The following is a 22,594-nucleotide window of genomic DNA, read 5'->3' as shown; positions in this document are numbered from 1 at the left end:
TCAATTTCCACGTATATGTGGGCATTCTTCCCTTATTGTTATTGAAGACCAGTTTTAGGCCGTGGTGGTCCGATAGCACGCATGGGATTATTTCTATCTTTCTGTACCTGTTGAGGCCCGTTTTTTGACCAATTATATGGTCAATTTTGGAGAAAGTACCATGAGGAGCTGAGAAGAAGGTATATCCTTTTGCTTTAGGATAGAATGTTCTATAAATATCCGTTAAGTCCATTTGGCTCATGTCTTCTCTTAGTCTGTGGACATCACTGTTTAATTTCTGTTTCCATGATCTGTCCATTGATGAGAGTGGGGTGTTGAAATCTCCCACTATTATTGTGTGAGGCCAATGTGTGTTTTGAGCTTTAGTAAGGTTTCTTTTACATATGTACGTGCCCTTGTATTTGGGGCATAGATATTTAGGATTGAGAGTTCATCTTGGTGGATTTTTCCTTTGATGAATATGTAGTGTCCTTCCTTATCTTTTTTGATGACTTTTAGTTGAAAATTGATTTTATTTGATATTAGAATGGCTATTCCAGCTTGCTTCTTCTGACCATTTGCTTGGAAAGTTGTTTTCCAGCCTTTCACTCTGAGGTAGTGTCTGTCTTTGTCTCTGAGGTGTGTTTCCTGTAGGCAGCAGAATGCAGGGACCTCGTTGCGTATACAGTTTGTTAATCTATTTCTTTTTATTGGGGAGTTGAGGCCATTGATGTTGAGAGATATTAAGGAATAGTGGTTATTGCTTCCCGTTATATTCATATTTGGATGTGAGGTTATGTTTGTGTGCTTTCATTCTCTTTGTTTTGTTGCCAAGACAATTAGTTTCTTGTTTCTTCTAGGGTATAGCTTGCCTCCTTATGTTGGGCTTTACCATTTATTATCCTTTGTAGTGCTGGATTTGTAGAAAGATATTGTGTAAATTTGGTTTTGTCATGGAATCTCTTGGTTTCTCCATCTATGTTAATTGAGAGTTTTGCTGGATACAGTAACCTGGGCTGGCATTTGTGTTCTCTTAGGGTCTGTATGACATCAGTCCAGGATCTTCTGGCCTTCATAGTTTCTGGCGAGAAGTCTGGTGTGATTCTGATAGGTCTGCCTTTATATGTTACTTGACCTTTTTCCCTTACTGCTTTTAATATTCTTTCTTTATTTTGTGCATTTGGTGTTTTGACTATTATGTGAAGGGAGGTGTTTCTTTTCTGCTCCAATCTATTTGGAGTTCTGTAGGCATCTTGTATGCCTATGGGTATCTCTTTTTTTAGGGTAGGGAAGTTTTCTTCTATGATTTTGTTGAAGATATTTACTGGTCCTTTGAGCTGGGAGTCTTCACTCTCTTCTATACCTATTATCCTTAGGTTTGATCTTCTCATTGAGTCCTGGATTTCCTGTATGTTTTGGACCAGTAGCTTTTTCCGCTTTACATTATCTTTGACAGTTGAGTCAATGATTTCTATGGAATCTTCTGCTCCTGAGATTCTCTCTTCCATCTCTTGAATTCTGTTGGTGAGGCTTGTATCTACAGCTCCTTGTCTCTTCTTTTGATTTTCTATATCCATGGTTGTTTCCATGTGTTCTTTCTTGATTGCTTCTATTTCCATTTTTAATTCCTTCAACTGTTTGATTGTGTTTTCCTGGAATTCTTTCACGGATTTTTGCGATTCCTCTCTGTAGGCTTCTACTTGTTTATTAATGTTTTGCTGTGTTTCCCTAAGTGTGTTCATGTCTTTCTTGAAGTCCTCCAGCATCATGATCAAAAATGATTTTGAAACTAGATCTTGCTTTTCTGGTGTGTTTGGATATTCCATGTTTGTTTTGGTGGGAGAATTGGGCTCCGATGATGCCATGTAGTCTTGGTTTCTGTTGCTTGGGTTCCTGCGCTTGCCTCTCGCCATCAGATTATCTCTAGTGTTACTTTGTTCTGCTATTTCTGACAGTGGCTAGACTGTCCTATAAGCCTGTTTGTCAGGAGTGCTGTAGACCTGTTTTCCTCTCTTTCAGTCAGTTATGGGGACAGAGTGTTCTGCTTTCGGGCGTGTAGTTTTTCCTCTCTACAGGTCTTCAGCTGTTCCTGTGGGCCTGTGTCTTGAGTTCACCAGGCAGGTCACTTGCAGCAGAAAAGTTGGTCTTACCTGTGGTCCCCAGGCTCAAGTTTGCTCGCGGGGTGCTGCCCAAGGGCTCTCTGCAGCGGCAGCAACCAGGAAGACCTGTGCCGCCCCTTCCGGGAGCTTCAGTGCACCAGGGTTCCAGATGGCCTTTGGTGTTTTCCTCTGGCGTCCGAGATGTATGTACAGAGATCAGTCTCTTCTGGTTTCCCAGGCTTGTCTGCCTCTCTGAAGGTTCAGCTCTCCCTCCCACGGGATTTGGGTGCAGAGAACTGTTTATCCGGTCTGTTTCCCTCAGGTTCCGGCGGTGTCTCAGGCAGGGGTCCTGCCGCTCCTGGGCCCTCCCCCACGGGAGCCCAGAGGCCTTATACAGTTTCCTCTTGGGCCAGGGATGTGGGCAGGGGTGGGCAGTGTTGGTGGTCTCTTCCGCTCTGCAGCCTCAGGAGTGCCCACCTGATCAGGCGGTGAGGTGTCTTTCCCACAGGGTCTGGGAGCAGAGAGCTGCTGTGGGCCCGGGATCCGCGGGCGTGGGACCTCCGGCAAACACAGGACGTGCCCGGTCCTAGATGAACTCTGCCTCTGTGTGTCCCATTTGTCCATTCTTGATCTTAGAGCGTAAGCCATTGGTGTTTTCTTCAGGAAATTTTTTCCAGTGCCCATGTGTTCCAGATGCTTCCCTAGTTTTTCTTCTATTAGTTTGAGTGTGTCTGCTTTGATGTGGAGGTCCTTGATCCACTTGGACTTAAGCTTTGTACAGGGTGATAAGGATGGATCGATCTGCATTCTTCTACATGTTGCTCTCCAGTTGAACCAGCACCATTTGCTGAAAATGCTATCTTTTTTCCATTGGATGGTTTTGGCTCCTTTGTCAAAAAACAAGTGACCATAGGTGTGTGCGTTCATTTCTGAGTCTTCAATTCTATTCCATTGGTCTATCTGTCTGTCTCTGTACCAATACCATGCAGTTTTTATCACTATTGCTCTGTAATACTGCTTGAGTTCAGGGATAGTGATTCTCCCTGACGTCCTTTTATTGTTGAGGATAGCTTTAGCTATCCTGGGTTTTTTGTTATTCCAGATGAATTTGCAAATTGTTCTGTCTAACTCTTTGAAGAATTGGATTGGTATTTTGATGGGGATTGCATTGAATCTGTAGATTGCTTTTGGTAAAATGGCCATTTTTACTATATTAATCCTGCCAATCCATGAGCATGGGAGATCTTTCCATCTTCTGAGGTCTTCTTCAATTTCTTTCCTCGGTGTCTTGAAGTTCTTATTGTACAGATCTTTTACTTGCTTGGTTAAAGTCACACCGAGGTACTTTATATTATTTGGGTCTATTATGAAGGGTGTCATTTCCCTAATTTCTTTCTCAGCTTGTTTCTCTTTTGTATAGAGGAAGGCAACTGATTTATTTGAGTTAATTTTATACCCAGCCACTTTGCTGAAGTTGTTTATCAGCTTTAGTAGTTCTCTGGTGGAACTTTTGGGATCACTTAAATATACTATCATGTCATCTGCAAATAGTGATATTTTGACCTCTTCTTTTCCGATCTGTATCCCCTTGATCTCCTTTTGTTGTCTGATTGCTCTGGATAGAACTTCAAGAACTATATTGAATAAGTAGGGAGACAGTGGGCAGCCTTGTCTAGTCCCGGATTTTAGTGGGATTGCTTCAAGTTTCTCTCCATTTAGTTTAATGTTAGCAACTGGTTTGCTGTATATGGCTTTTACCATGTTCAGGTATGGGCCTTGAATTCCTATTCTTTCCAGGACTTTTATCATGAAGGGGTGTTGAATTTTGTCAAATGCTTTCTCAGCATCTAATGAAATGATCATGTGGTTCTGTTCTTTCAGTTTGTTTATATAATGGATCACGTTGATGGTTTTCCGTATATTAAACCATCCCTGCATGCCTGGGATGAAGCCTACTTGATCATGGTGGATGATTGTTTTGATGTGCTCTTGGATTCGGTTTGCCAGAATTTTGTTGAGTATTTTTGCGTCGATATTCATAAGGGAAATTGGTCTGAAGTTCTCTTTCTTTGTTGTGTCTTTGTGTGGTTTAGGTATAAGAGTAATTGTGGCTTCGTAGAAGGAATTCGGTAGGGCTCCATCTGTTTCAATTTTGTGGAATAGATTGGATAATATTGGTATGAGGTCTTCTATGAAGGTTTGATAGAATTCTGCACTAAACCCGTCTGGACCTGGGCTCTTTTTGGTTGGGAGACCTTTAATGACTGCTTCTATTTCCTTAGGAGTTATGGGGTTGTTTAACTGGTTTATCTGTTCCTGATTTAACTTCGATACCTGGTATCTGTCTAGGAAATTGTCCATTTCCTGAAGATTTTCAAGTTTTGTTGAATATAGGTTTTTATAGTAAGATCTGATGATTTTTTGAATTTCCTCTGAATCTGTAGTTATGTCTCCCTTTTCATTTCTGATTTTGTTAATTTGGACGCACTCTCTGTGTCCTCTCGTTAGTCTGGCTAAGGGTTTATCTATCTTGTTGATTTTCTCAAAGAACCAACTTTTGGTTCTGTTGATTCTTTCTATGGTCCTTTTTGTTTCTACTTCGTTGATTTCAGCTCTGAGTTTGATTATTTCCTGCCTTCTACTCCTCCTGGGTGTATTTGCTTCTTTTTGCTCTAGAGCTTTTAGGTGTGCTGTCAAGCTGCTGACATATGCTCTTTCCTGTTTCTTTCTGCAGGCACACAGCGCTATGAGTTTTCCTCTTAGCACAGCTTTCATTGTGTCCCATAAGTTTGGGTATGTTGTACCTTCATTTTCATTAAATTCTAAAAAGTTTTTAATTTCTTTCTTTATTTCTTCCTTGACCAGGTTATCATTGAGTAGAGCATTGTTCAATTTCCACGTATATGTGGGCATTCTTCCCTTATTGTTATTGAAGACCAGTTTTAGGCCGTGGTGGTCCGATAGCACGCATGGGATTATTTCTATCTTTCTGTACCTGTTGAGGCCCGTTTTTTGACCAACTATATGGTCAATTTTGGAGAAAGTACCATGAGGAGTTGAGAAGAAGGTATATCCTTTTGCTTTAGGATAGAATGTTCTATAAATATCCGTTAAGACCATTTGGCTCATGACTTCTCTTAGTCTGTGGACATCACTGTTTAATTTCTGTTTCCATGATCTGTCCATTGATGAGAGTGGGGTGTTGAAATCTCCCACTATTATTGTGTGAGGTGCAATGTGTGCTTTGAGCTTTAGTAAGGTTTCTTTTACATATGTAGGTGCCCTTGTATTTGGGGCATAGATATTTAGGATTGAGAGTTCATCTTGGTGGATTTTTCCTTTGATGAATATGACGTGTCCTTCCTTATCTTTTTTGATGACTTTTAGTTGGAAATTGATTTTATTTGATATTAGAATGGCTACTCCAGCTTGCTTCTTCTGACCATTAGCTTGGAAAGCTGTTTTCCAGCCTTTCACTCTGAGGTAGTGTCTGTCTTTGTCTCTGAGGTGTGTTTCCTGTAGGCAGCAGAATGCAGGGTCCTCGTTGCGTATCCAGTTTGTTAATCTATGTCTTTTTATTGGGGAGTTGAGGCCATTGATGTTGAGAGATATTAAGGAATAGTGGTTATTGCTTCCCGTTATATTCATATTTGGATGTGAGGTTATGTTTGTGTGCTTTCATTCTCTTTGTTTTGTTGCCAAGACAATTAGTTTCTTGTTTCTTCTAGGGTATAGCTTGCCTCCTTATGTTGGGCTTTACCCTTTATTATCCTTTGTAGTGCTGGATTTGTAGAAAGATATTGTGTAAATTTGGTTTTGTCATGGAATCTCTTGGTTTCTCCATCAATGTTAATTGAGAGTTTTGCTGGATACAGTAACCTGGGCTGGCATTTGTGTTCTCTTAGGGTCTGTATGACATCAGTCCAGGATCTTCTGGCCTTCATAGTTTCTGGCGAGAAGTCTGGTGTGATTCTGATAGGTCTGCCTTTATATGTTACTTGACCTTTTTCCCTTACTGCTTTTAATATTCTTTCTTCATTTTGTGCGTTTGGTGTTTTGACAATTATGTGAAGGGAGGTGTTTCTTTTCTGGTCCAATCTATTTGGAGTTCTGTAGGCTTCTTGTATGTCTGTGGGTATCTCTTTTTTTAGGTTAGGGAAGTTTTCTTCTATGATTTTGTTGAAGATATTTACTGGTCCTTTGAGCTGGGAGTCTTCACTCTCTTCTATACCTATTATCCTTAGGTTTGATCTTCTCATTGAGTCCTGGATTTCCTGTATGTTTTGGACCAGTAGCTTTTTCCGCTTTACATTATCCTTGACAGTTGAGTCAATGATTTCAATGGAATCTTCTGCTCCTGAGATTCTCTCTTCCATCTCTTGTATTCTGTTGGTGAAGCTTGTATCTACAGCTCCTTGTCTCTTCTTTTGGTTTTCTATATCCAGGGCTGTTTCCCTGTGTTCTTTCTTGATTGCTTCTATTTCCATCCTCACTTCCTTCAACTGTTTGATTGTGTTTTCCTGGAATTCTTTCAGGGATTTTTGTGTCTCCTCTCTATGGGCTTCTGCTTGTTTATTTATGTTTTCTTGGAATTCTTTCAGGCATTTTTGCGATTCCTCTCTGTAGGCTTCTACTTGTTCTCTAAGGGAGTTCTTCACGTCTTTCTTGAAGTCCTCCAGCATCATGATCAAAAATGATTTTGAAACTAGATCTTGCTTTTCTGGTGTGTTTGGATATTCCATGTTTGTTTTGATGGGAGAATTGGGCTCCAATGGTGCCATGTAGTCTTGGTTTCTGTTGCTTGGGTTCCTGCGCTTGCCTCTCACCATCAGATTATCTCTAATGTTACTTTGTTCTGCTATTTCTGACAGTGGCTAGACTGTCCTATAAGCCTGTGTGTCAGGAGTGCTGTAGACCTGTTTTCCTCTCTTTCAGTCAGTTATGGGGACAGAGTGTTCTGCTTTCGGGCGTGTAGTTTTTCCTCTCTACAGGTCTTCAGCTGTTCCTGTGGGCCTGTGTCTTGAGTTCACCAGGCAGCTTTCTTGCAGCAGAAAAGTTGGTCTTACCTGTGGTCCCGAGGCTCAGGTTCGCTCGTGGGGTGCTGCCCAGGGGCTCTCTGCAGCGGCAGCAACCAGGAAGACCTGTGCCGCCCCTTCCGGGAGCTTCAGTGCACCAGGGTTCCAGATGGTCTTTGGTTTTTTCCTCTGGCGTCCGAGATGTGTGTGCAGGGAGCAGTCTCTTCTGGTTTCCCAGGCTTGTCTGCCTCTCTGAAGGTTTAGCTCTCCCTCCCACGGGATTTGTGTGCAGAGAACTGTTTATCCGGTCTGTTTCTTTCAGGTTCCGGCGGTGTCTCAGGCAGGGGTCCTGCCGCTCCTGGGCCCTCCCCCACGGGAGCCCAGAGGCCTTATACAGTTTCCTCTTGGGCCAGGGTTGTCGGCAGGGGTGAGCAGTGTTGGTGGTCTCTTCCGCTCTGAAGCCTCAGGAGTGCCCACCTGACCAGGCGGTTGGGTCTCTCTCTCACCGGGTCTGGGAGCAGAGAGCTGCTGCGGGCCGGGATCCGCAGGTGTGGGACTTCCGGTCGAGTATTTCTTATATACATTTCGAGTGTTATTCCCTTTCCCGGTTTCCGGGCAAACATCCCCCTCTCCCCTCCCCTTCTTTATGGGTGTTCCCCTCCCCATCATCCCCCCATTACTGCCCTTACCCCAAGAATCCCGTTCACTGGGGGTTCAGTCTTGGCAGGACCCAGGGCTTCCCCTTCCACTGGTGCTCTTACTAGGCTATTCATTGCTACCTATGAGGTTAGAGTCCAGGGTCAGTCCATGTATAGTCTTTGGGTAGTGGCTTAGTCCCTGGAAGCTCTGGTTGCTTGGCATTGTTGTTCATATGGGGTCTCAAGCCCCTTAAAGCTCTTTCAGTCCTTTCTAAGATTCTTTCAATGGGGGTCCCGTTCTCAGTTCAGTGGTTTGCTGCTGGCATTCGCCTATGTGTTTGCTGTATTCTGGGTGTGTCTCTCGGGAGAGATCTACATCCGGTTCCTATTGGCCTGCACTTCTTTGCTTCATCCATCTTGTCTAATTGGATGGCTGTATATGCATGGGCCACATGTGGGGCAGGCTCTGAATGGGTGTTCCTTCTGTGTCTGTTTTAATCTTTGCCTCTCTATTCCCTGCCAAGGGTATCTTGTTCCCCTTTTAAAGAAGGAGTGAAGCATTCACATTTTGATCATCCGTCTTGAGTTTCATTTGTTCTAGGCATCTAGGGTAATTCAAGCGTTTGGGCTAATAGCCACTTATCAATGAAGCACACACCTTTCATCCAAGAGCTTTCTGCTTGAATACTATAAACAGGATTAAATAATGTCAACCATAGATCAAGAAGCAGAACAAGAAACCAGTTGACAAATACAGAACATAGGCATATTAAGAAAAAAACACAGAGAGTAAGAGGGAGTCTGGAGGACAGATAGACATTCAGAAAGTAGAAGGAGAAACCCTCAGTTTGAAGGTTTCTTGGGACACCGAGAAATAAGCATTGGTGGTAAGACTTCAGCTGAGAAAGAAGGTCACCTGGGTGCTTTTTCTGCCTCTCTGAGCTAGCAGGTTTTCATTCCAACATCTGGCTTCTAAGTCTTCATTGGTAAAATCAAACAATTGAGATTTTGTTTAAAAAACAACAACAACAAACATATATGTCTCAAGGAAAACAGAAAAGTAGCAAAGGTAGATCCAGGAAGATGCAACAGATGAATTTGAAATAAAACAAAAGGTTGGATGTAGGGATACAGAACTATTTAGCTACCTTCCAGGTGATGTGCTGGGCAGAACTCATTTGTAACCTGTCAGCTTCTTGTAAATCATTTTCTACCAGAATAGTGTTATGACTTCAATCCCAGCTAAAGAAGGGGGGAAACTGCTATGTTTACGTAGTCAAAATTGTCTGGTAAATGACGCTAGGAAACTAGAGGACTTCCAGTCCTCTTTGTGGTGTATTGTCATTGTGTGTGTGTGTGTGTGTGTGTGTGTGTGTGTGTGTTTCTCTGAAAATGTCTCCCCTACACGCATATCTAATCTTTTTTGTTGCCATCTTTCAGTCTTTGAAACCTATCAGTCCTTCTTACGGTCTTATGGCCTCTATTAACATCTTTAGTGTATCTCTATTGTCTACTGACTTAACCTTTGTACTGGATTTTCGATGTCTCACTTTCCTAATCCCAACCCCTTTCTGCTTCTCTCTTCCTCCTCTCGTTAAATTTTCTGCCATGATTCGGGTCCTAACTCTGATTCTAATGAATGAAACCCCTCCCCACTCCGCTTTCATTCACACCTATATCTCTCTGAGTTCACTTATATTCACTTATATTCATCCTCGCACCCAGTCTCCGCCCTTAAAATTTTTGCGTCCTTCTCCTCTTTCTTCCCCGACTCTGAATGCGGGTGTGTCTGCCTTCCTGTATAGACAGCTAGTATTTGTTTCCCTGTCCCCTCCCCTTGGCCTCGCCAAAGAACCGGACCTTTCCTAAACCAAGTAGTCCCGTCGTTACCTAGGATACCACCCTGTCTGGTCCCCTGGTTACCATGGACACTCGCTCACTCCTACCCACCCCACAGAAATACAAGCGATCCGGTGATGCTGCGTTTGCGCACACACGCAGCACCCTCCGGACTACGACGCCCAGAGAGCATTTCGTTAAACCTTTCTCTGGGTTCAGAAGCTAGCCCAGCGGACGCGCCTCCCGAACCGTGGTTGCCATGGAGACGGAGAGGCTGACGGCGTCCGAGTGAGAGCGGTGATTGGTGCAGAACCCTGCAAATCCTGGGAAGGCCTGTAGAGAACTGACCGAGAAAAAAAAAAAATGTGGTGGGGGGCATGCGCGGTGTGGAAGGCGGTGCTACCATCTGTTGCCCCCCGAGAGGATTGTGCACGTCGACGGGGCCCTGACGCCTGGATTCGAGACGGGGAGTGTGGGAAGAGACGGCCAGGAGTGCGACCTGATTATTGCGACCAGCGCAATCCCTTGGGGACGGGAAGAAGGGTAGAAACGGAGGCGGGGGTCGGGGGGGGAAGGGCAGAAGGGCTTAGAACTGCGCGCAGAGCAGTCTGGGAGATGTAGTCTGGTCTGGAGCAAGCGAACGGGAGTGCTCACGTTCACGAACGCATAGCCTCCCTCGGAGCACTGAAGGAAGGCTGGGAGTCCCTTCACCGTTAGGCCTTGGGAGGGGACTGGGTAGAGTGGACTCTGGGATTTCGTCTGTCCAACTAGATCTGGAGCGCCGGCAGGGATCCAGGAACTCCTACAAACTGGCCCTGTGCTGTCACACTAAGCAAGCTGATCGCCAGCGTTGCCATGGCGACCGGACTCATTGGCACCCTAAAGCGGTGATGCTCGCTTAGAGTTCTGGGAAATGTATTTCCGGAACCTCCGCTACTTGCTTAGTGGCTGTTCCCAAGTTTCTCTCAGGGTTTCGAGTTCTTAGTACTCTAAGGGAGCAGCGGTGTAACCCACAGAAATCAAGCTCCCTCTAAGATGCTGCCATCCCAATAAAATAAATTTAGATTTTCTTTTTTTTTTTTTTTGGTTCTGTTTTTTTTTCGGAGCTGGGGACCGAACCCAGGGCCTTGCGCTTCCTAGGTAAGCGCTCTACCACTGACCTAAATCCCCAGCCCAAATTTAGATTTTCACAAAGTCCCAGTTACAGAAAGTGTCATGGGAGAAGTCAGTCTTATCTGCAAGTGAGGAAACTATAGTTCACCTAGGCACAGCAAAAGTAGTATCCTTGCAGACTGTTCGGTCCAGTGATTTGGAAGCCTTTGAGGGTCCCCAGAAGTGCCCCAGTCACCTCCCAACCCCAACTAAATTAGAGAGCTGAAGATTTGTATCGCTGTTACATGTGATGAGTTAGCTTCTGGTATTAGAGATATATGGAAAGGTGTCTGAGAAGAGCTGAAATGGGGGACCCAGTGGAGTAGGACTGTCCCCTTGATACCACATTGGGATGGGAATGTTCGGGCCTGAGAGAGGGGCCAAGTCCAAGACTGGTAGAAAACATTAAGGTTCAGTTATTGGGAGTCCGGGAGGAGGCAGCAGTGGTAATGCAAGTAGAGAAGCAGCTGCTGCTATAGAAAATAGGATTTAAGGAAGAGAAATATTTCTAAGCTTAAGCAACAGCCTGTATTTAGAACAGAGTAAGCTACCAGACCTGACTGAAATGAGGTCTACAAAGCACGTGGCTCATATAGAGTTCCAAAGGGACTCTGGGGAGTGCCTGTTCCCTCAGATGTTCTCCTCATGGAGAAGGTCTCAGGATCACAACAGCGTGTGGTAGGCACTCGGTAAACATTCACTGCCCCTGGCTGTCCTTACTTCACACGCCTCATACTATTCCTTCCCTAGGGACAGACACTGGCCTCAAAGACCTGATCTGGTTCTCCTGATGAAACCCATTGTGCCAGACTCCTCAGGCCGTGCACCCCCAGAAAATGAGCCTGCTGTGGTGAAGCTGGAGGACTCTGACAACTACGATAAGAGAGAAGATACACTGTGGGACCCAGGCCCTGAAGCTGCACGTCTACGCTTCCGGTGCTTTCGGTATGAGGAGGCAATAGGTCCTCAGGAAGCCCTGGCTCAGCTCCGAGAACTGTGTCACCAGTGGCTACGTCCAGAGGTACATTCCAAGGAACAGATCCTGGAACTTTTGGTGCTGGAGCAGTTCCTAGGTGCACTGCCTTCTGAGATCCAGGCCCGTGTGCAAGAGCAGTGGCCAGGCAGCCCTGAAGAGGCTGCTGCCTTGGTTGACAGACTTCGATGGGAGCTTGATGGACCTCGGAAATGGGTGAGTCGGTAGCTGAATAGAAGGTCAGGGCTGGAGCATTGTCACGTTTTACCTCACTCTAAGAGTGCCATGCCTAGCCAGACATGTTCCTTGGTCATACAGAAGTGTCTACTTATAATGGATCCTTTGTGAAGCTGCTCAGGACAAGAGCCCATAGCTATATTACCTGTCATCCCAAAGCTAGATGAAACACAATGGGTACCATGCAACCCCCTGTACCAGCAAATAGTCCCTTTGCTCAGGGTCAAAAGAGGGGAATGGGAGGTTTAGGAATTTGAAGGACCTAATCAGTCTGCTTTGGAGTTGGTGCCCATAGAGCATGGGTTGTGCCCAGCCCCACTCTCTCCCTGGTCCGTGCATCTCCCTAGGTCACGGTCCAGGTACAGGGCAAGGAGGTCCTATCAGAGAAGATGGAACCTTCCAGCTTCCAGCCTAGACCTCAAGTCAAGCTTCAGACTCCAGAGGCTGGGTCTGAGACTACCCCAGGGGCCACGCAGGAATTGCCGCTGGACCTACAAATGAAAGAGGAGACAGAGTTGATGGAGAATCCAGGTGAGAGCAGGCAAAGTGGGCAGGCCCTAAAGCCTAGCTGAGCAGAGATACTCCACTCCACTGAGCCAGGCCCCCACTAGATGATAATAGTTCCAGTGTACCTCTGGTCTTTCTCTCACCTCCAGTCCAACCAGAACAGACACTGTCCCTGACCACCACGGCCCCATTTCCAAGCATCATGGGACAAGCTGACCCACAGAGATACAGATGCAGGAACCAGTGCTTCCAGAAAACCCTATTTGACACCATTCCCACTGGGCCCTCAGCTGCCCTACCTTGTCCTTCCCAGCTTCGAGATCGTGCCTATGTCTCCCTCACGTCTGGAACCTAGCTAGCACCTAGCACCACTAAGAAAGGTGGAAACTTTCTTGAGCTGCCTGACCCCACTTTTTCTCCCCCAGAGCTCCTGGAGTCTGAGCCTCTTTCTGCTGCTCAAGAGGCTGCAGCCACTCTCCTACCTAAGGTGGCCCAGGTGAGATCTATACAGACTGTAAGCGACCCTCTGCCCTATGAGTCTATAATGGGTGAGTGTCAGATAGGTCCTCTGAAGCCAACCAGACACAGTCCAACACTGACCACTGTGGTTTCAGGGCCATGGGATAGCACTGGACCAGACCTCTCCTCACAGCGACACTGAACCTGATGTGCCCCCATGGAGCGAGGACCCTATGCCCCTGTGGCATGAGGAAGTAGAAGGCATCTTGTCGCCAGGTTAGTGAAATGGACATGGTGGGACTGAGCCCTCCTCGTGATCTGCTACATCCATGAGACCTTTGTCCCTACTCCAGACAGCACGGTCACTGCAGTGCCTCCTTTAGCCCTCTCTGCCACTGAGCCCCTGGCTCTTTCTGACTTTGCCTTGAATCATAATACCTTCTTGAAAACAACCTCTCCCAGCCATAACATTCTACATGGCCTCCACACTGTGGTGTGCGTCTTGCCTGTTGGATAACAGAGTAGGCAAGTTTGGGACCTAACAAAGAGGGCTTATTAGTAGACAAGGCAAGAGTAGTTCTGACACAGTAACTACTAAGGACAGACCAAAACTCTGCCTAGTCACCTAGGCTCTCCTCTCTTTCTTCATTTACTTCCTTACCTGTAAATTCTGGTATAGGAAGTAAAACTCTGAGAGGTTACAGATCTGAAACACATTTGTTTAGCCCTTATTAGATAGTTTCTTTTTCCATTATTGGAGCTCAGGGATTGTGCATGCTAGGTAAGCACACTCTCACTGAACTACATCCCCCAGCTTCCTTCCAGTGGATTACGGACAAAAACTCTACTATTGAGCAGTGCCTCCAACCATTCCCTGGTAGATTCCAAGCCTTTGTCCCACCACCGAGCCATGTGTTAGCCCCTCCTGGAGTTTTACCACTGAGCTATAACCTCAATCCCAAAACTGTTCTGTTGGACTCATTTGCAGGATTTTTTTTTAATTGCTGCTGTTGATAGGCCCTCTCTATTTGGAATTCACATCTCTCACTAGTAGGAAATTGTCTTGAAATGTTTCTTGGAGCATGATGTGATTGACCGAGGCTCTTGGGCTCTGGGATGGTCCTCTAATCTTATCACCCAGTTTTCCACCTTCTTTGTTGTGTGTGAATTCCAGCATGTGGTGTGTGTCATAGCACACACATAGAGTTCAGATTACAAACTGCAGCAGTCAGTTTTCTTTCTCCATCATATGGCACCTCAAGATCAGACTCAGGTCATCAGGCGTGGCAGAAAGATCATCCATCGTGAGCACCCGCTGCCTCAGAATTCACCCGTCCTGATTAGCCATGCCTGTGTTGCACAGGAACCACTTTGTCCTGCTTGGACCTGCTTCCCTCTTTATTCACAACTCCAGTCTCTCAGCTCTCTTGCAGGCACATTGACAGCACTGTTTCAGGCCTCCTGGCTGCTTCCTCCTCTTGGGCTGCTCTTGCTGTAGACAACCATAGCTCCTGCTTTCAAGCATCAATTCATCTTTGCCTCCATGATTTCTGGCACGCCCCTTGGCTACTTACCTCATCCTCCAGCTGGGCCTTCTGTGGCAGACAGAGTTTTGGGTATTGAGAGAGGGTCCTGTTTTGTTTTGAGATGGGGTCTACTGTATCCTAGGCTGGCTTAGAACTCAGTATATAGCTGAAATTGACCTTGAACAACTGATGCTCCTTCCTGCCTCTACTTACCAAGTGCTGGGATTACAGGAGTAGGATACCTCTCCTGTCTTATGCAGTGTTGGGGATAGAACTAAGGGCTTCATGCATGCCACAAGCATTTTACCAGCTGAGACACATCCCAAGCTGTATTAGTGATTTGGAGGTGGTAGTGATGGTACAGTGTGTGTGTGTGTGTGTGTGTGTGTGTGTGTGTGTGTGTGTGTCTGTGTAGTGTGTACCAGGGATTGAACCCTAGACTTTTTCAAATGCTAAACATTCATTCTATTATTAGAGCTATACTCCCAGATATCCTTTTAGTACTTCATTATGGTGCTACTTTAAATGTTAACACCATATAAGGGACAGCATTGGCAGGCTAGTGGTAAGTGATCTCACTAAAGACACAAGATTTGCTAGATTGTGGTACATCAGCAAGCAAGGCAGTAAAGAGAGTCTGTCTTCACAGAGCCATTATACTAGCTGCTTCCAGTAGCAGTATGTCCCGGTGTGTACAGTCAACCAACATCTCAGTGTCCTGGAGTCCCTGCATTTGGGGTATATCCTGGCTAGCCACAGCCTAGACTAGAGGCAATAATGATTTGACTTATCCTGAGTCAGAATTGGCTCTGCAGGACCACCATCCTAAATCTACATCGGTACTTTGCTGCTAGGGCTTGTCCTACATAGCTAGCAGATAGTAGTCCTGCTCATATGAAACCAGCCTGACAGGAGGCAAAAGCAAGCTAGTTTCACAAAGTGACATGAGCTTAGAACAGTATCCATAGTTAATGCATTCACATGGTGGAATCTCCAAATGATATACCATGAGTACAACAGTACAGTGCCCCATCAGTGTCCAACAGCCAAGGTGACAAGTTCTGTCTGTGCCCTCCAGAAAGAATCTGTATGCAAAGGAGCAGACACAATATAACCATACGCTGCATAACAGTGCATTGGTCAGCCCAGACCACAAACAACAATTACCTTACGATATTGTCAAAGGTTCTACACACCTAGCACTTGGAAGGTGGAGGCAGGAGTTAGGCAGAAGCTAGAGGACTGCCATTTCTTCAAGGTCGGTTTATACTACAATGTGAGATCCTCTCTCAAAAGTTAAGGCTGGCAAGATGGCTCAAGAAGAAAGAGCACTTGCTCCTAACAACTTGAGTTGTGTCTCTGGGACCCACATGGTGGAAGGAGAAAATCACTTCCCATGAGTTGTCTTCTGACCTCCACATATGCATCATATGGAATACACGTGGCCATAAATACACATACACAGCAAAAATAATTATTTGAATGTAAAAACCAAAACCACTTGACAACACCTTTCTATAGAGTTTTCCCTTTAGTTAACAAACACATACCTCTACAGCCAGGTGCTCAGTAGCCTTTCATGAACACGGTCAACAAGTATAGGGTACATAGTGAAGCACTGCTCTTTATTTTTTTAAAGATTTATTTATTTTATATGAGTACAATGAAGCTATCTTCAGACTCACCAGAAGAGGGCATCAGATATCATTATGATGGTTGTGAGCCACCATGTGGTTGCTGGGAATTGAACTCAGGACCTCTGGAAGAGCAGTCAGTGCTCTTAACCACTGAGCCATCTCTCCAGCCTGAAGCACTGGCTCAAAAACACACAGCAAACCAGAAATGGTAGCACGGGATTATAGGCCTTTAATCCCAGCACTGGACAGGCAAAAGTAAGCAGATTTCTGTGAATTTAAAGACATCCTAGTCTACATAACAGGTCCCAGACCAGCCAAGGCTCATAGTGAGACCTGTTGATTTATACCAAAAACAAAAAAGCAGAAAGATGAAAAGGTTTTTTGGGGTTTTTTTTTTGTTGTTGTTTGTTTGTTTGTTTTGTTTTGTTTTTAATGGAGCTGGAGAGCTAGGACCTAGGTTTGATTCCCACCTCCCACATGGTAGCTCAAAACTGTCCCAGAGAATCTGGCTGGCCATTGCAGACACTGCATACACACAGTACACAGACATACATACAGGCAAAACACCCATACATATATAAAATAAAAGCATTTAAAGATGAAAGATTTTTTGTTACTTGGTGTGTGTTTGAGTGTCCACAGTTTTTTTAGTTTGGTTTCTTTCTTTCTTTGTTGTTGTTTTTCTCTATGTATCCAGGGAGTCTTGATCCCACTTGTATCAAGCTGGTATCAAATTTATGTTAGTCTTTCTGCCTCAGACACCAAACATATCTGGGATTATAGGCATGTACCACTATGCACTGGCAAGAAAAGTTTAAAAAGAAGAAGGTGCTTAAGGGACTGGAGAGATTGCTCAGCAGATAAGAGAGCATACTTTTTTCAGAGGACCAAGGTTGGATTCCTAGCACCCAGGTCAGGCAACTCAAAAGCCCCTGTACATCTTGCTCCAGGGGCCCCGATACTCTCTTCTGAGCTCTGACTTCACTGCATTCACATGCACATAGACATATACTTATGTGGAGACGTAGTGGTACACATCTTTAATTCCAGTATATGGAGGACTGAAGAGCTCTGTGAATTCAAGGCCAGCATTGTCTAAATAATGAGTTTCAGGCAAGCCAGGGCTATACAGACCCTGTCTCAAAATAAAAATAGTGTTTTCAAATTAACAACCCTGGGGCTGGAGAAAATGAATGCCTCACAACCATCTTAACTCCAGTTCCACCCTTTCTGGCCTCCTCTGGCCCCAGGTATGCACATGATGTACAGACATACATGAAGGCAAAACACCCATACATACAAAATAAGCTTAAAAATATATATTTTAATGAACAGGCCAGGCATAGTGACACACACCTTTAGTCCCAGCACTTGAGAGGCAGAGGGGCACTTGGGAGATTCAAGGCCATTCATCTGCATAGTGAGTTCCAAGACAGCCAAGGATGCATAGTGAGACTCTGTCTCAAAAAGAGACGGGGGGGGGGGAGGAAGAATATGAATGAACCTTGTTTGGTGAGATGGTTCACCAGAATCCCCGTGGTGAAAGGAAAAGACTCAGTCCTCCAGGTTGTCCTCTGACCTCCACATGTGCCCTGTAGGATAAACATGTGCGTACACACACACACACACACACACACACACACACACACACACACACACAAATTATAAGTTTTTTAAAAGATTTATTTATTTTATTTATATGAGTACACTGTAGCTATCTCCAAACACCACAAGAACAGGGTATCAGATTTCATTATAGATGGTTGTGAGCCACCATGTGGTTGCTAGGAATTGAACTCAGGACCTCTGGAAGAGCAGCCAGCGCTCTTAACCACTGAACCATCTCTCCAGCCCCAAATGATAAGTTTTAAATATATATTTTAAGAAAAAATGGGGGGAGAGGGTGCTCAATGGCTAAGATTGCTTCCTGCTTTTCAAACCCACATCAGGAAGTTCACAATATCCTTTAACTCCAGTTCCAGGGGATCTGATGCCCTCTGACCTCCTAGGGCATCTGCATACACATGGTTACACAAACTCATGCAGTCATATGTACTTACACATAATATATTTATATATAAAAAAATTCTCATGGATGCCCAAATGTCCTTATTCTGTTGCTGTTTTTGTGCCATGTGCTTGGCAAACAGCAGGGGTCAGCACAGGACTTCAGACAGCTCTGTAGACTCCTAGCCCACTGCCGTCACTCCTTTGTCAAGAGTTCCTTTGGATTGCTCCTCATTAAGTACTGGAAAACCCTGTTCACAGGTCATTAACACGAGGAGCACAACTACTAGATAGGAATACTTGGGATAGAGATACGTGGAATTCCTGGGACAGTGTGGAACACTGCCGTTTGAATTTTTGTGAGGTTGTTTTGGTTTTCATTTTGAAGGTGGTATCTTATATAACACAGCTGGCCTTGAACTTGATTTGTTGAGAACCTTGAACTTCTACCTCTATCCCTCAGAGTCTGGGATTGGAAATACTTACCACCAATGCCCTGTGCATTGATTCAGTTTCCCAACCCAACATGTGTTGTACCAGCAATGCATACAGACACTTACGATTAGGGAAACAAGGCTAGAGAGATGGCTCAGCAGTTAAGAGCACACTGGCTTCTCTTGCAGTTCCTAGCACCCACATGTCAGCATACAACCAAGTATAACTCCACAGTCAGGAGATCCAGCCTCCTCCTCTGGCCTCCTCAGGCACCGAAGCCGCCTGGTCACACACAGTATGCAGACATACATGCAGCCCAAAAACACCTATATATGGGGGAAAGGATGTGGCTCAATGGTAGATTATTTGCCTAGCACCTGGGACCTCATGCTGAGAATCAGAAACAATATGTCAATTCATCCCTACTGTGAATTTTTCTAAGCAATGACTACCCTATTCTATGGAATTTAAACAATTAGTTACATTTTTTTCATGTCCACATCCAGGCCACTGTTGGTTTATGGGAGCTCTGTAGTAAATTAATTAGCCCTCCGTCTCTGGAGAGTTGTTAGCTTGGCTTTGGATTCTGGTTCCTTTGCTGTACTCTAATTCATCTTACTTCCCTTTGATGCTTCCTGGATTCTGTCACCCATTTTGTCTCCATCCCCAGTGACCTTGGTGGACACTTCATCCCTCCAGTATCCTCTCACACAAACTCACCCTGTAGTCCATTATGCTTGAGGCCGGCACCTTGAAGGCTCACTCTGTAGCAAGGACATACTTCTACATAGACAACTCCCATGTCGATCACATGTATGCCATGTTCATCTCATCTCTAACCCCCAAGCCTTCATGGAATCTCCTTGCCTGGGTCATCTTAAGTGTGACAAGTCCAAACCCACGACTAAAGAACTGCATTATTTTAATGCTACCTGTTAATGTCACATCTGGCTTTTATTGAATCTACATTCTTCTCTGCATTTTCCAAGACCCTCATTGGCCACCTAAACTGGGTCCTACTGTCACACCAGAATTCTTCCAAAAAGAGTTCCCCACCCCTACGACTTAAGTCAAATCAGGAAAGCCTTTACACACCTCAGTGTTTTCCTCGGGGCTCTACCCATCTCAGGGAAACCTGTTCAGGTAGAACTGCTATTATTACCTCCTTTCTGCCTCACCAGCCAGTTCCAAGTCTATATATAGTTCAGTCTCCCAGAACTCCATGGGTTAGCGCTGAAAGCCAGAGTCTCATAAAAGAATGGGTCCCGTTGTGCAGGGTTCACGCTGCAGATGGACAGCATCACAGCAGAGCCAGATACGGTGAGCCCCCACCTCCATGTCCCCTGGGATCTGGACATGGCTAGCCTCTCTGGACAGATGCAGTCCCCTACCAGAGAAGGTGGCTTTGCCCATGCCCTCGTACTCCCCAGCGATCCAGGAAGTGAACAGGACCCTGCCTGTGAGGATCCCTGCCCCAGTGTGGGCCCAGCACTGGTGGCGACTCGCTGGCATGCCCCAAGGGACCGGAGCCAGGGCCACCCTAGCACAGGGACTGGAGTGATGCGAGGCGGCCGCTGCGACGTGTGTGGCAAGGTATTCAGCCAGCGAAGCAATCTGCTGCGGCACCAGAAGATCCACACAGGCGAGAGACCGTTCGTGTGTGGCGAGTGTGGCCGAAGTTTCAGCCGCAGCTCTCACCTGCTGCGCCACCAACTCACGCATACTGAGGAACGGCCTTTCGTGTGCCGCGACTGTGGCCAAGGCTTCGTGCGCAGCGCCCGCCTGGAGGAGCATCGGCGCGTGCACACGGGCGAGCAGCCGTTCCGCTGCGCAGAGTGCGGCCAGAGCTTTCGGCAGCGCTCCAACCTACTGCAGCACCAGCGCATCCACGGTGACCCGCCAGGTCCGGCGCCGCCCGTCCGGTCCCTCGCTGGAGTGCCCGAGCCTCCGGGCCCCTTCCCTTGCAGCGAGTGCTGCGAGAGCTTCCCACGACGCGCAGTACTGCTCGAGCACCAAGCGGTGCACACCGGAGACAAGTCCTTCGGATGCGTGGAGTGCGGCGAGCGCTTCGGCCGCCGCTCGGTGCTGCTGCAGCATCGGCGCGTGCATAGCGGCGAACGACCTTTCGCATGTGCCGAGTGCGGTCAAAGCTTCCGGCAGCGCTCCAACCTCACCCAGCACCGGCGCATCCACACCGGCGAGCGGCCCTTCGCCTGCACAGAATGTGGCAAGGCCTTCCGCCAGCGGCCCACTCTCACGCAGCACCTGCGTGTGCACACCGGTGAGAAGCCCTTCGCCTGCCCCGAGTGCGGCCAGCGCTTCAGCCAGCGACTCAAGCTCACACGCCACCAAAGGACCCATACGGGCGAGAAGCCCTACCGCTGCAGTGAATGCGGCCTCGGTTTCACGCAGGTGTCTCGGCTCACCGAGCACCAGCGCATCCACACAGGTGAGCGGCCTTTCGCCTGTCCCGAATGTGGCCAGAGCTTCCGGCAGCACGCCAACCTCATCCAGCACCGGCGCATCCATACAGGCGAGCGGCCCTACGCGTGTCCCGAGTGTGGCAAGGCCTTCCGCCAGCGGCCCACGCTCACGCAGCACCTGCGCACCCACCGGCGCGAAAAGCCCTTCGCCTGCCAGGACTGTGGCCGCCGCTTTCACCAGAGCACCAAGCTCATCCAACATCAACGCATCCACAGCACTGAGTAGCTGTACAGCACTGAGTAGGTCAAAACACCTCATTAGGTTGTTGTGAGGCTGCCATCTTCCAACAGGCCCAAGTAGAGCCTTCAGTAGGTGCTCAATAAATAGATAATGCTTCCCCAACCTTACCGCAGTTTCCATGCTGGTATAAGCTCTGCACACACGGCTGCCAGGGGGAGGCTACACACCTCCTTCCACAGTAGCACTACCACACAATACTTCTGGCTTACGCAGAGGGGATGCCCAGCCTCAGATGGGGCAGAGCAGCCACATTCACAAAGAAGGAAAGGGTTCTTTACGTCTGCTATGGGTCTAGTCAAGAGAGAGGTCTACCAAGTATGTCACTGGTGGGTGACTGAAAAGGGTAGTCCAGCTGGGTGAGGTAGTACACACATTTAGCCCTAGCATTCAGGAGGCTGAGACAGGATTGCATTGAGTTTGAGTTCAGTATGGACAACACCATAAGATGTCATTTCAAAAGCACACATTGAGGTGGCACACACGTGTGATCCCAGCACTTGGGGACAAAAAGATAATTGCCAAAAGTTCAACAGATAAGTCTATGTAACAAGTTCCTAGATGGCCAGAGTTGCATGGTGAGAACCTATCAAACAAACAAACAAAAAACCAACAACAGAAACAGAAAATACAAACGTGGTGGTGTGATGGCACAAGATTTGTAACCATTCCAGCTATTCAGGAGGCTGAGGTGGGTGAACTGCTATTTCAACGCCTGCTTGGGGCGGGGCCTTTGCAGTGGGATAGTTCAGAGGTAACACTGCTTGTCATGAAGCCTGATGACCTGAGTTTGAACCCTGGAACCCACATGTTGGAAGGAGACAACCAATTCCTGAAAGTTGTCCTCTGACCTCCACAATCTGTGTTTCCTGGGTTGTTTTGCACATGCACATACACAAGTAAATAAATGGGAAAAAAACTTTAAAAGGTGCCAGAGTCAGAAAGTTTATTGATAGGCTAGTATTCACAAGGCCATGGGTGTGCTCCCCCCACCTCCCGCCCCCATTAGGTTTTGAGGCCTATTTTTATGAGTTAGAAAGAAAAACAAGTCAGGAAAACTAGAAATCGTGGTTGCTGCTGAGAGGAGAGAGATGAACAGTAAAGAGAGGAAGAGTAAGAACTATGCCATTTGAGTCAGGGTCCCCAGAAAGCAAGCAGGTTCAGCAATGGTTGTCAGCAATCAGCCGGATGGGAGCTGAGGGCTGGGATTATCATCAAAGAGAGTGAGACTGTCCGTAGTACCAGGGCAAGAACAAAGATAGGACTTTTGTAGGTATCCAAAGCTTTTTGAGGTAGAACTCAGAAAAGTGATCGGGCTTAGCAGTGAAGATCTGTAAGCAACTTCCCAGTGTGTATGTAAAAGTGTAGTG

At 46.5% G+C, this 22,594-nt stretch overlaps 1 protein-coding gene across 2 annotated transcripts; it reads left to right on the top strand.

Moving 5' to 3' along the window:
* Positions 1-9,790: 9,790 nt before the first annotated feature.
* On the top strand, positions 9,791-22,151 carry Mzf1 (myeloid zinc finger 1). 2 transcript variants are annotated; one of them, XM_006228116.5, is made up of 6 exons: positions 9,791-10,113; positions 11,473-11,911; positions 12,280-12,463; positions 12,865-12,935; positions 13,054-13,174; positions 19,780-22,151. In XM_006228116.5, the coding sequence occupies exons 2-6, from the start codon at positions 11,513-11,515 to the stop codon at positions 21,210-21,212; spliced, it is 2,208 nt and encodes a 735-aa protein (XP_006228178.1). In that variant the 5' UTR covers positions 9,791-10,113; positions 11,473-11,512; the 3' UTR covers positions 21,213-22,151. The 2 variants fall into 2 exon arrangements, with proteins under 2 accessions (XP_006228178.1, NP_001101940.1); NM_001108470.1 differs by lacking the exon at positions 9,791-10,113 and having other exon boundaries at positions 11,040-11,911; positions 19,780-22,134.
* The last annotated feature ends 443 nt before the right edge of the window (positions 22,152-22,594 follow it).

This window comes from Rattus norvegicus, chromosome 1 (genome assembly GCF_036323735.1).
Source record: "Rattus norvegicus strain BN/NHsdMcwi chromosome 1, GRCr8, whole genome shotgun sequence".
NCBI classification, from domain to species: domain Eukaryota; kingdom Metazoa; phylum Chordata; class Mammalia; order Rodentia; family Muridae; genus Rattus; species Rattus norvegicus.
Note: the sequence above shows the minus strand (reverse complement) of the source record. Positions and strands in the feature narration are given on the sequence as shown.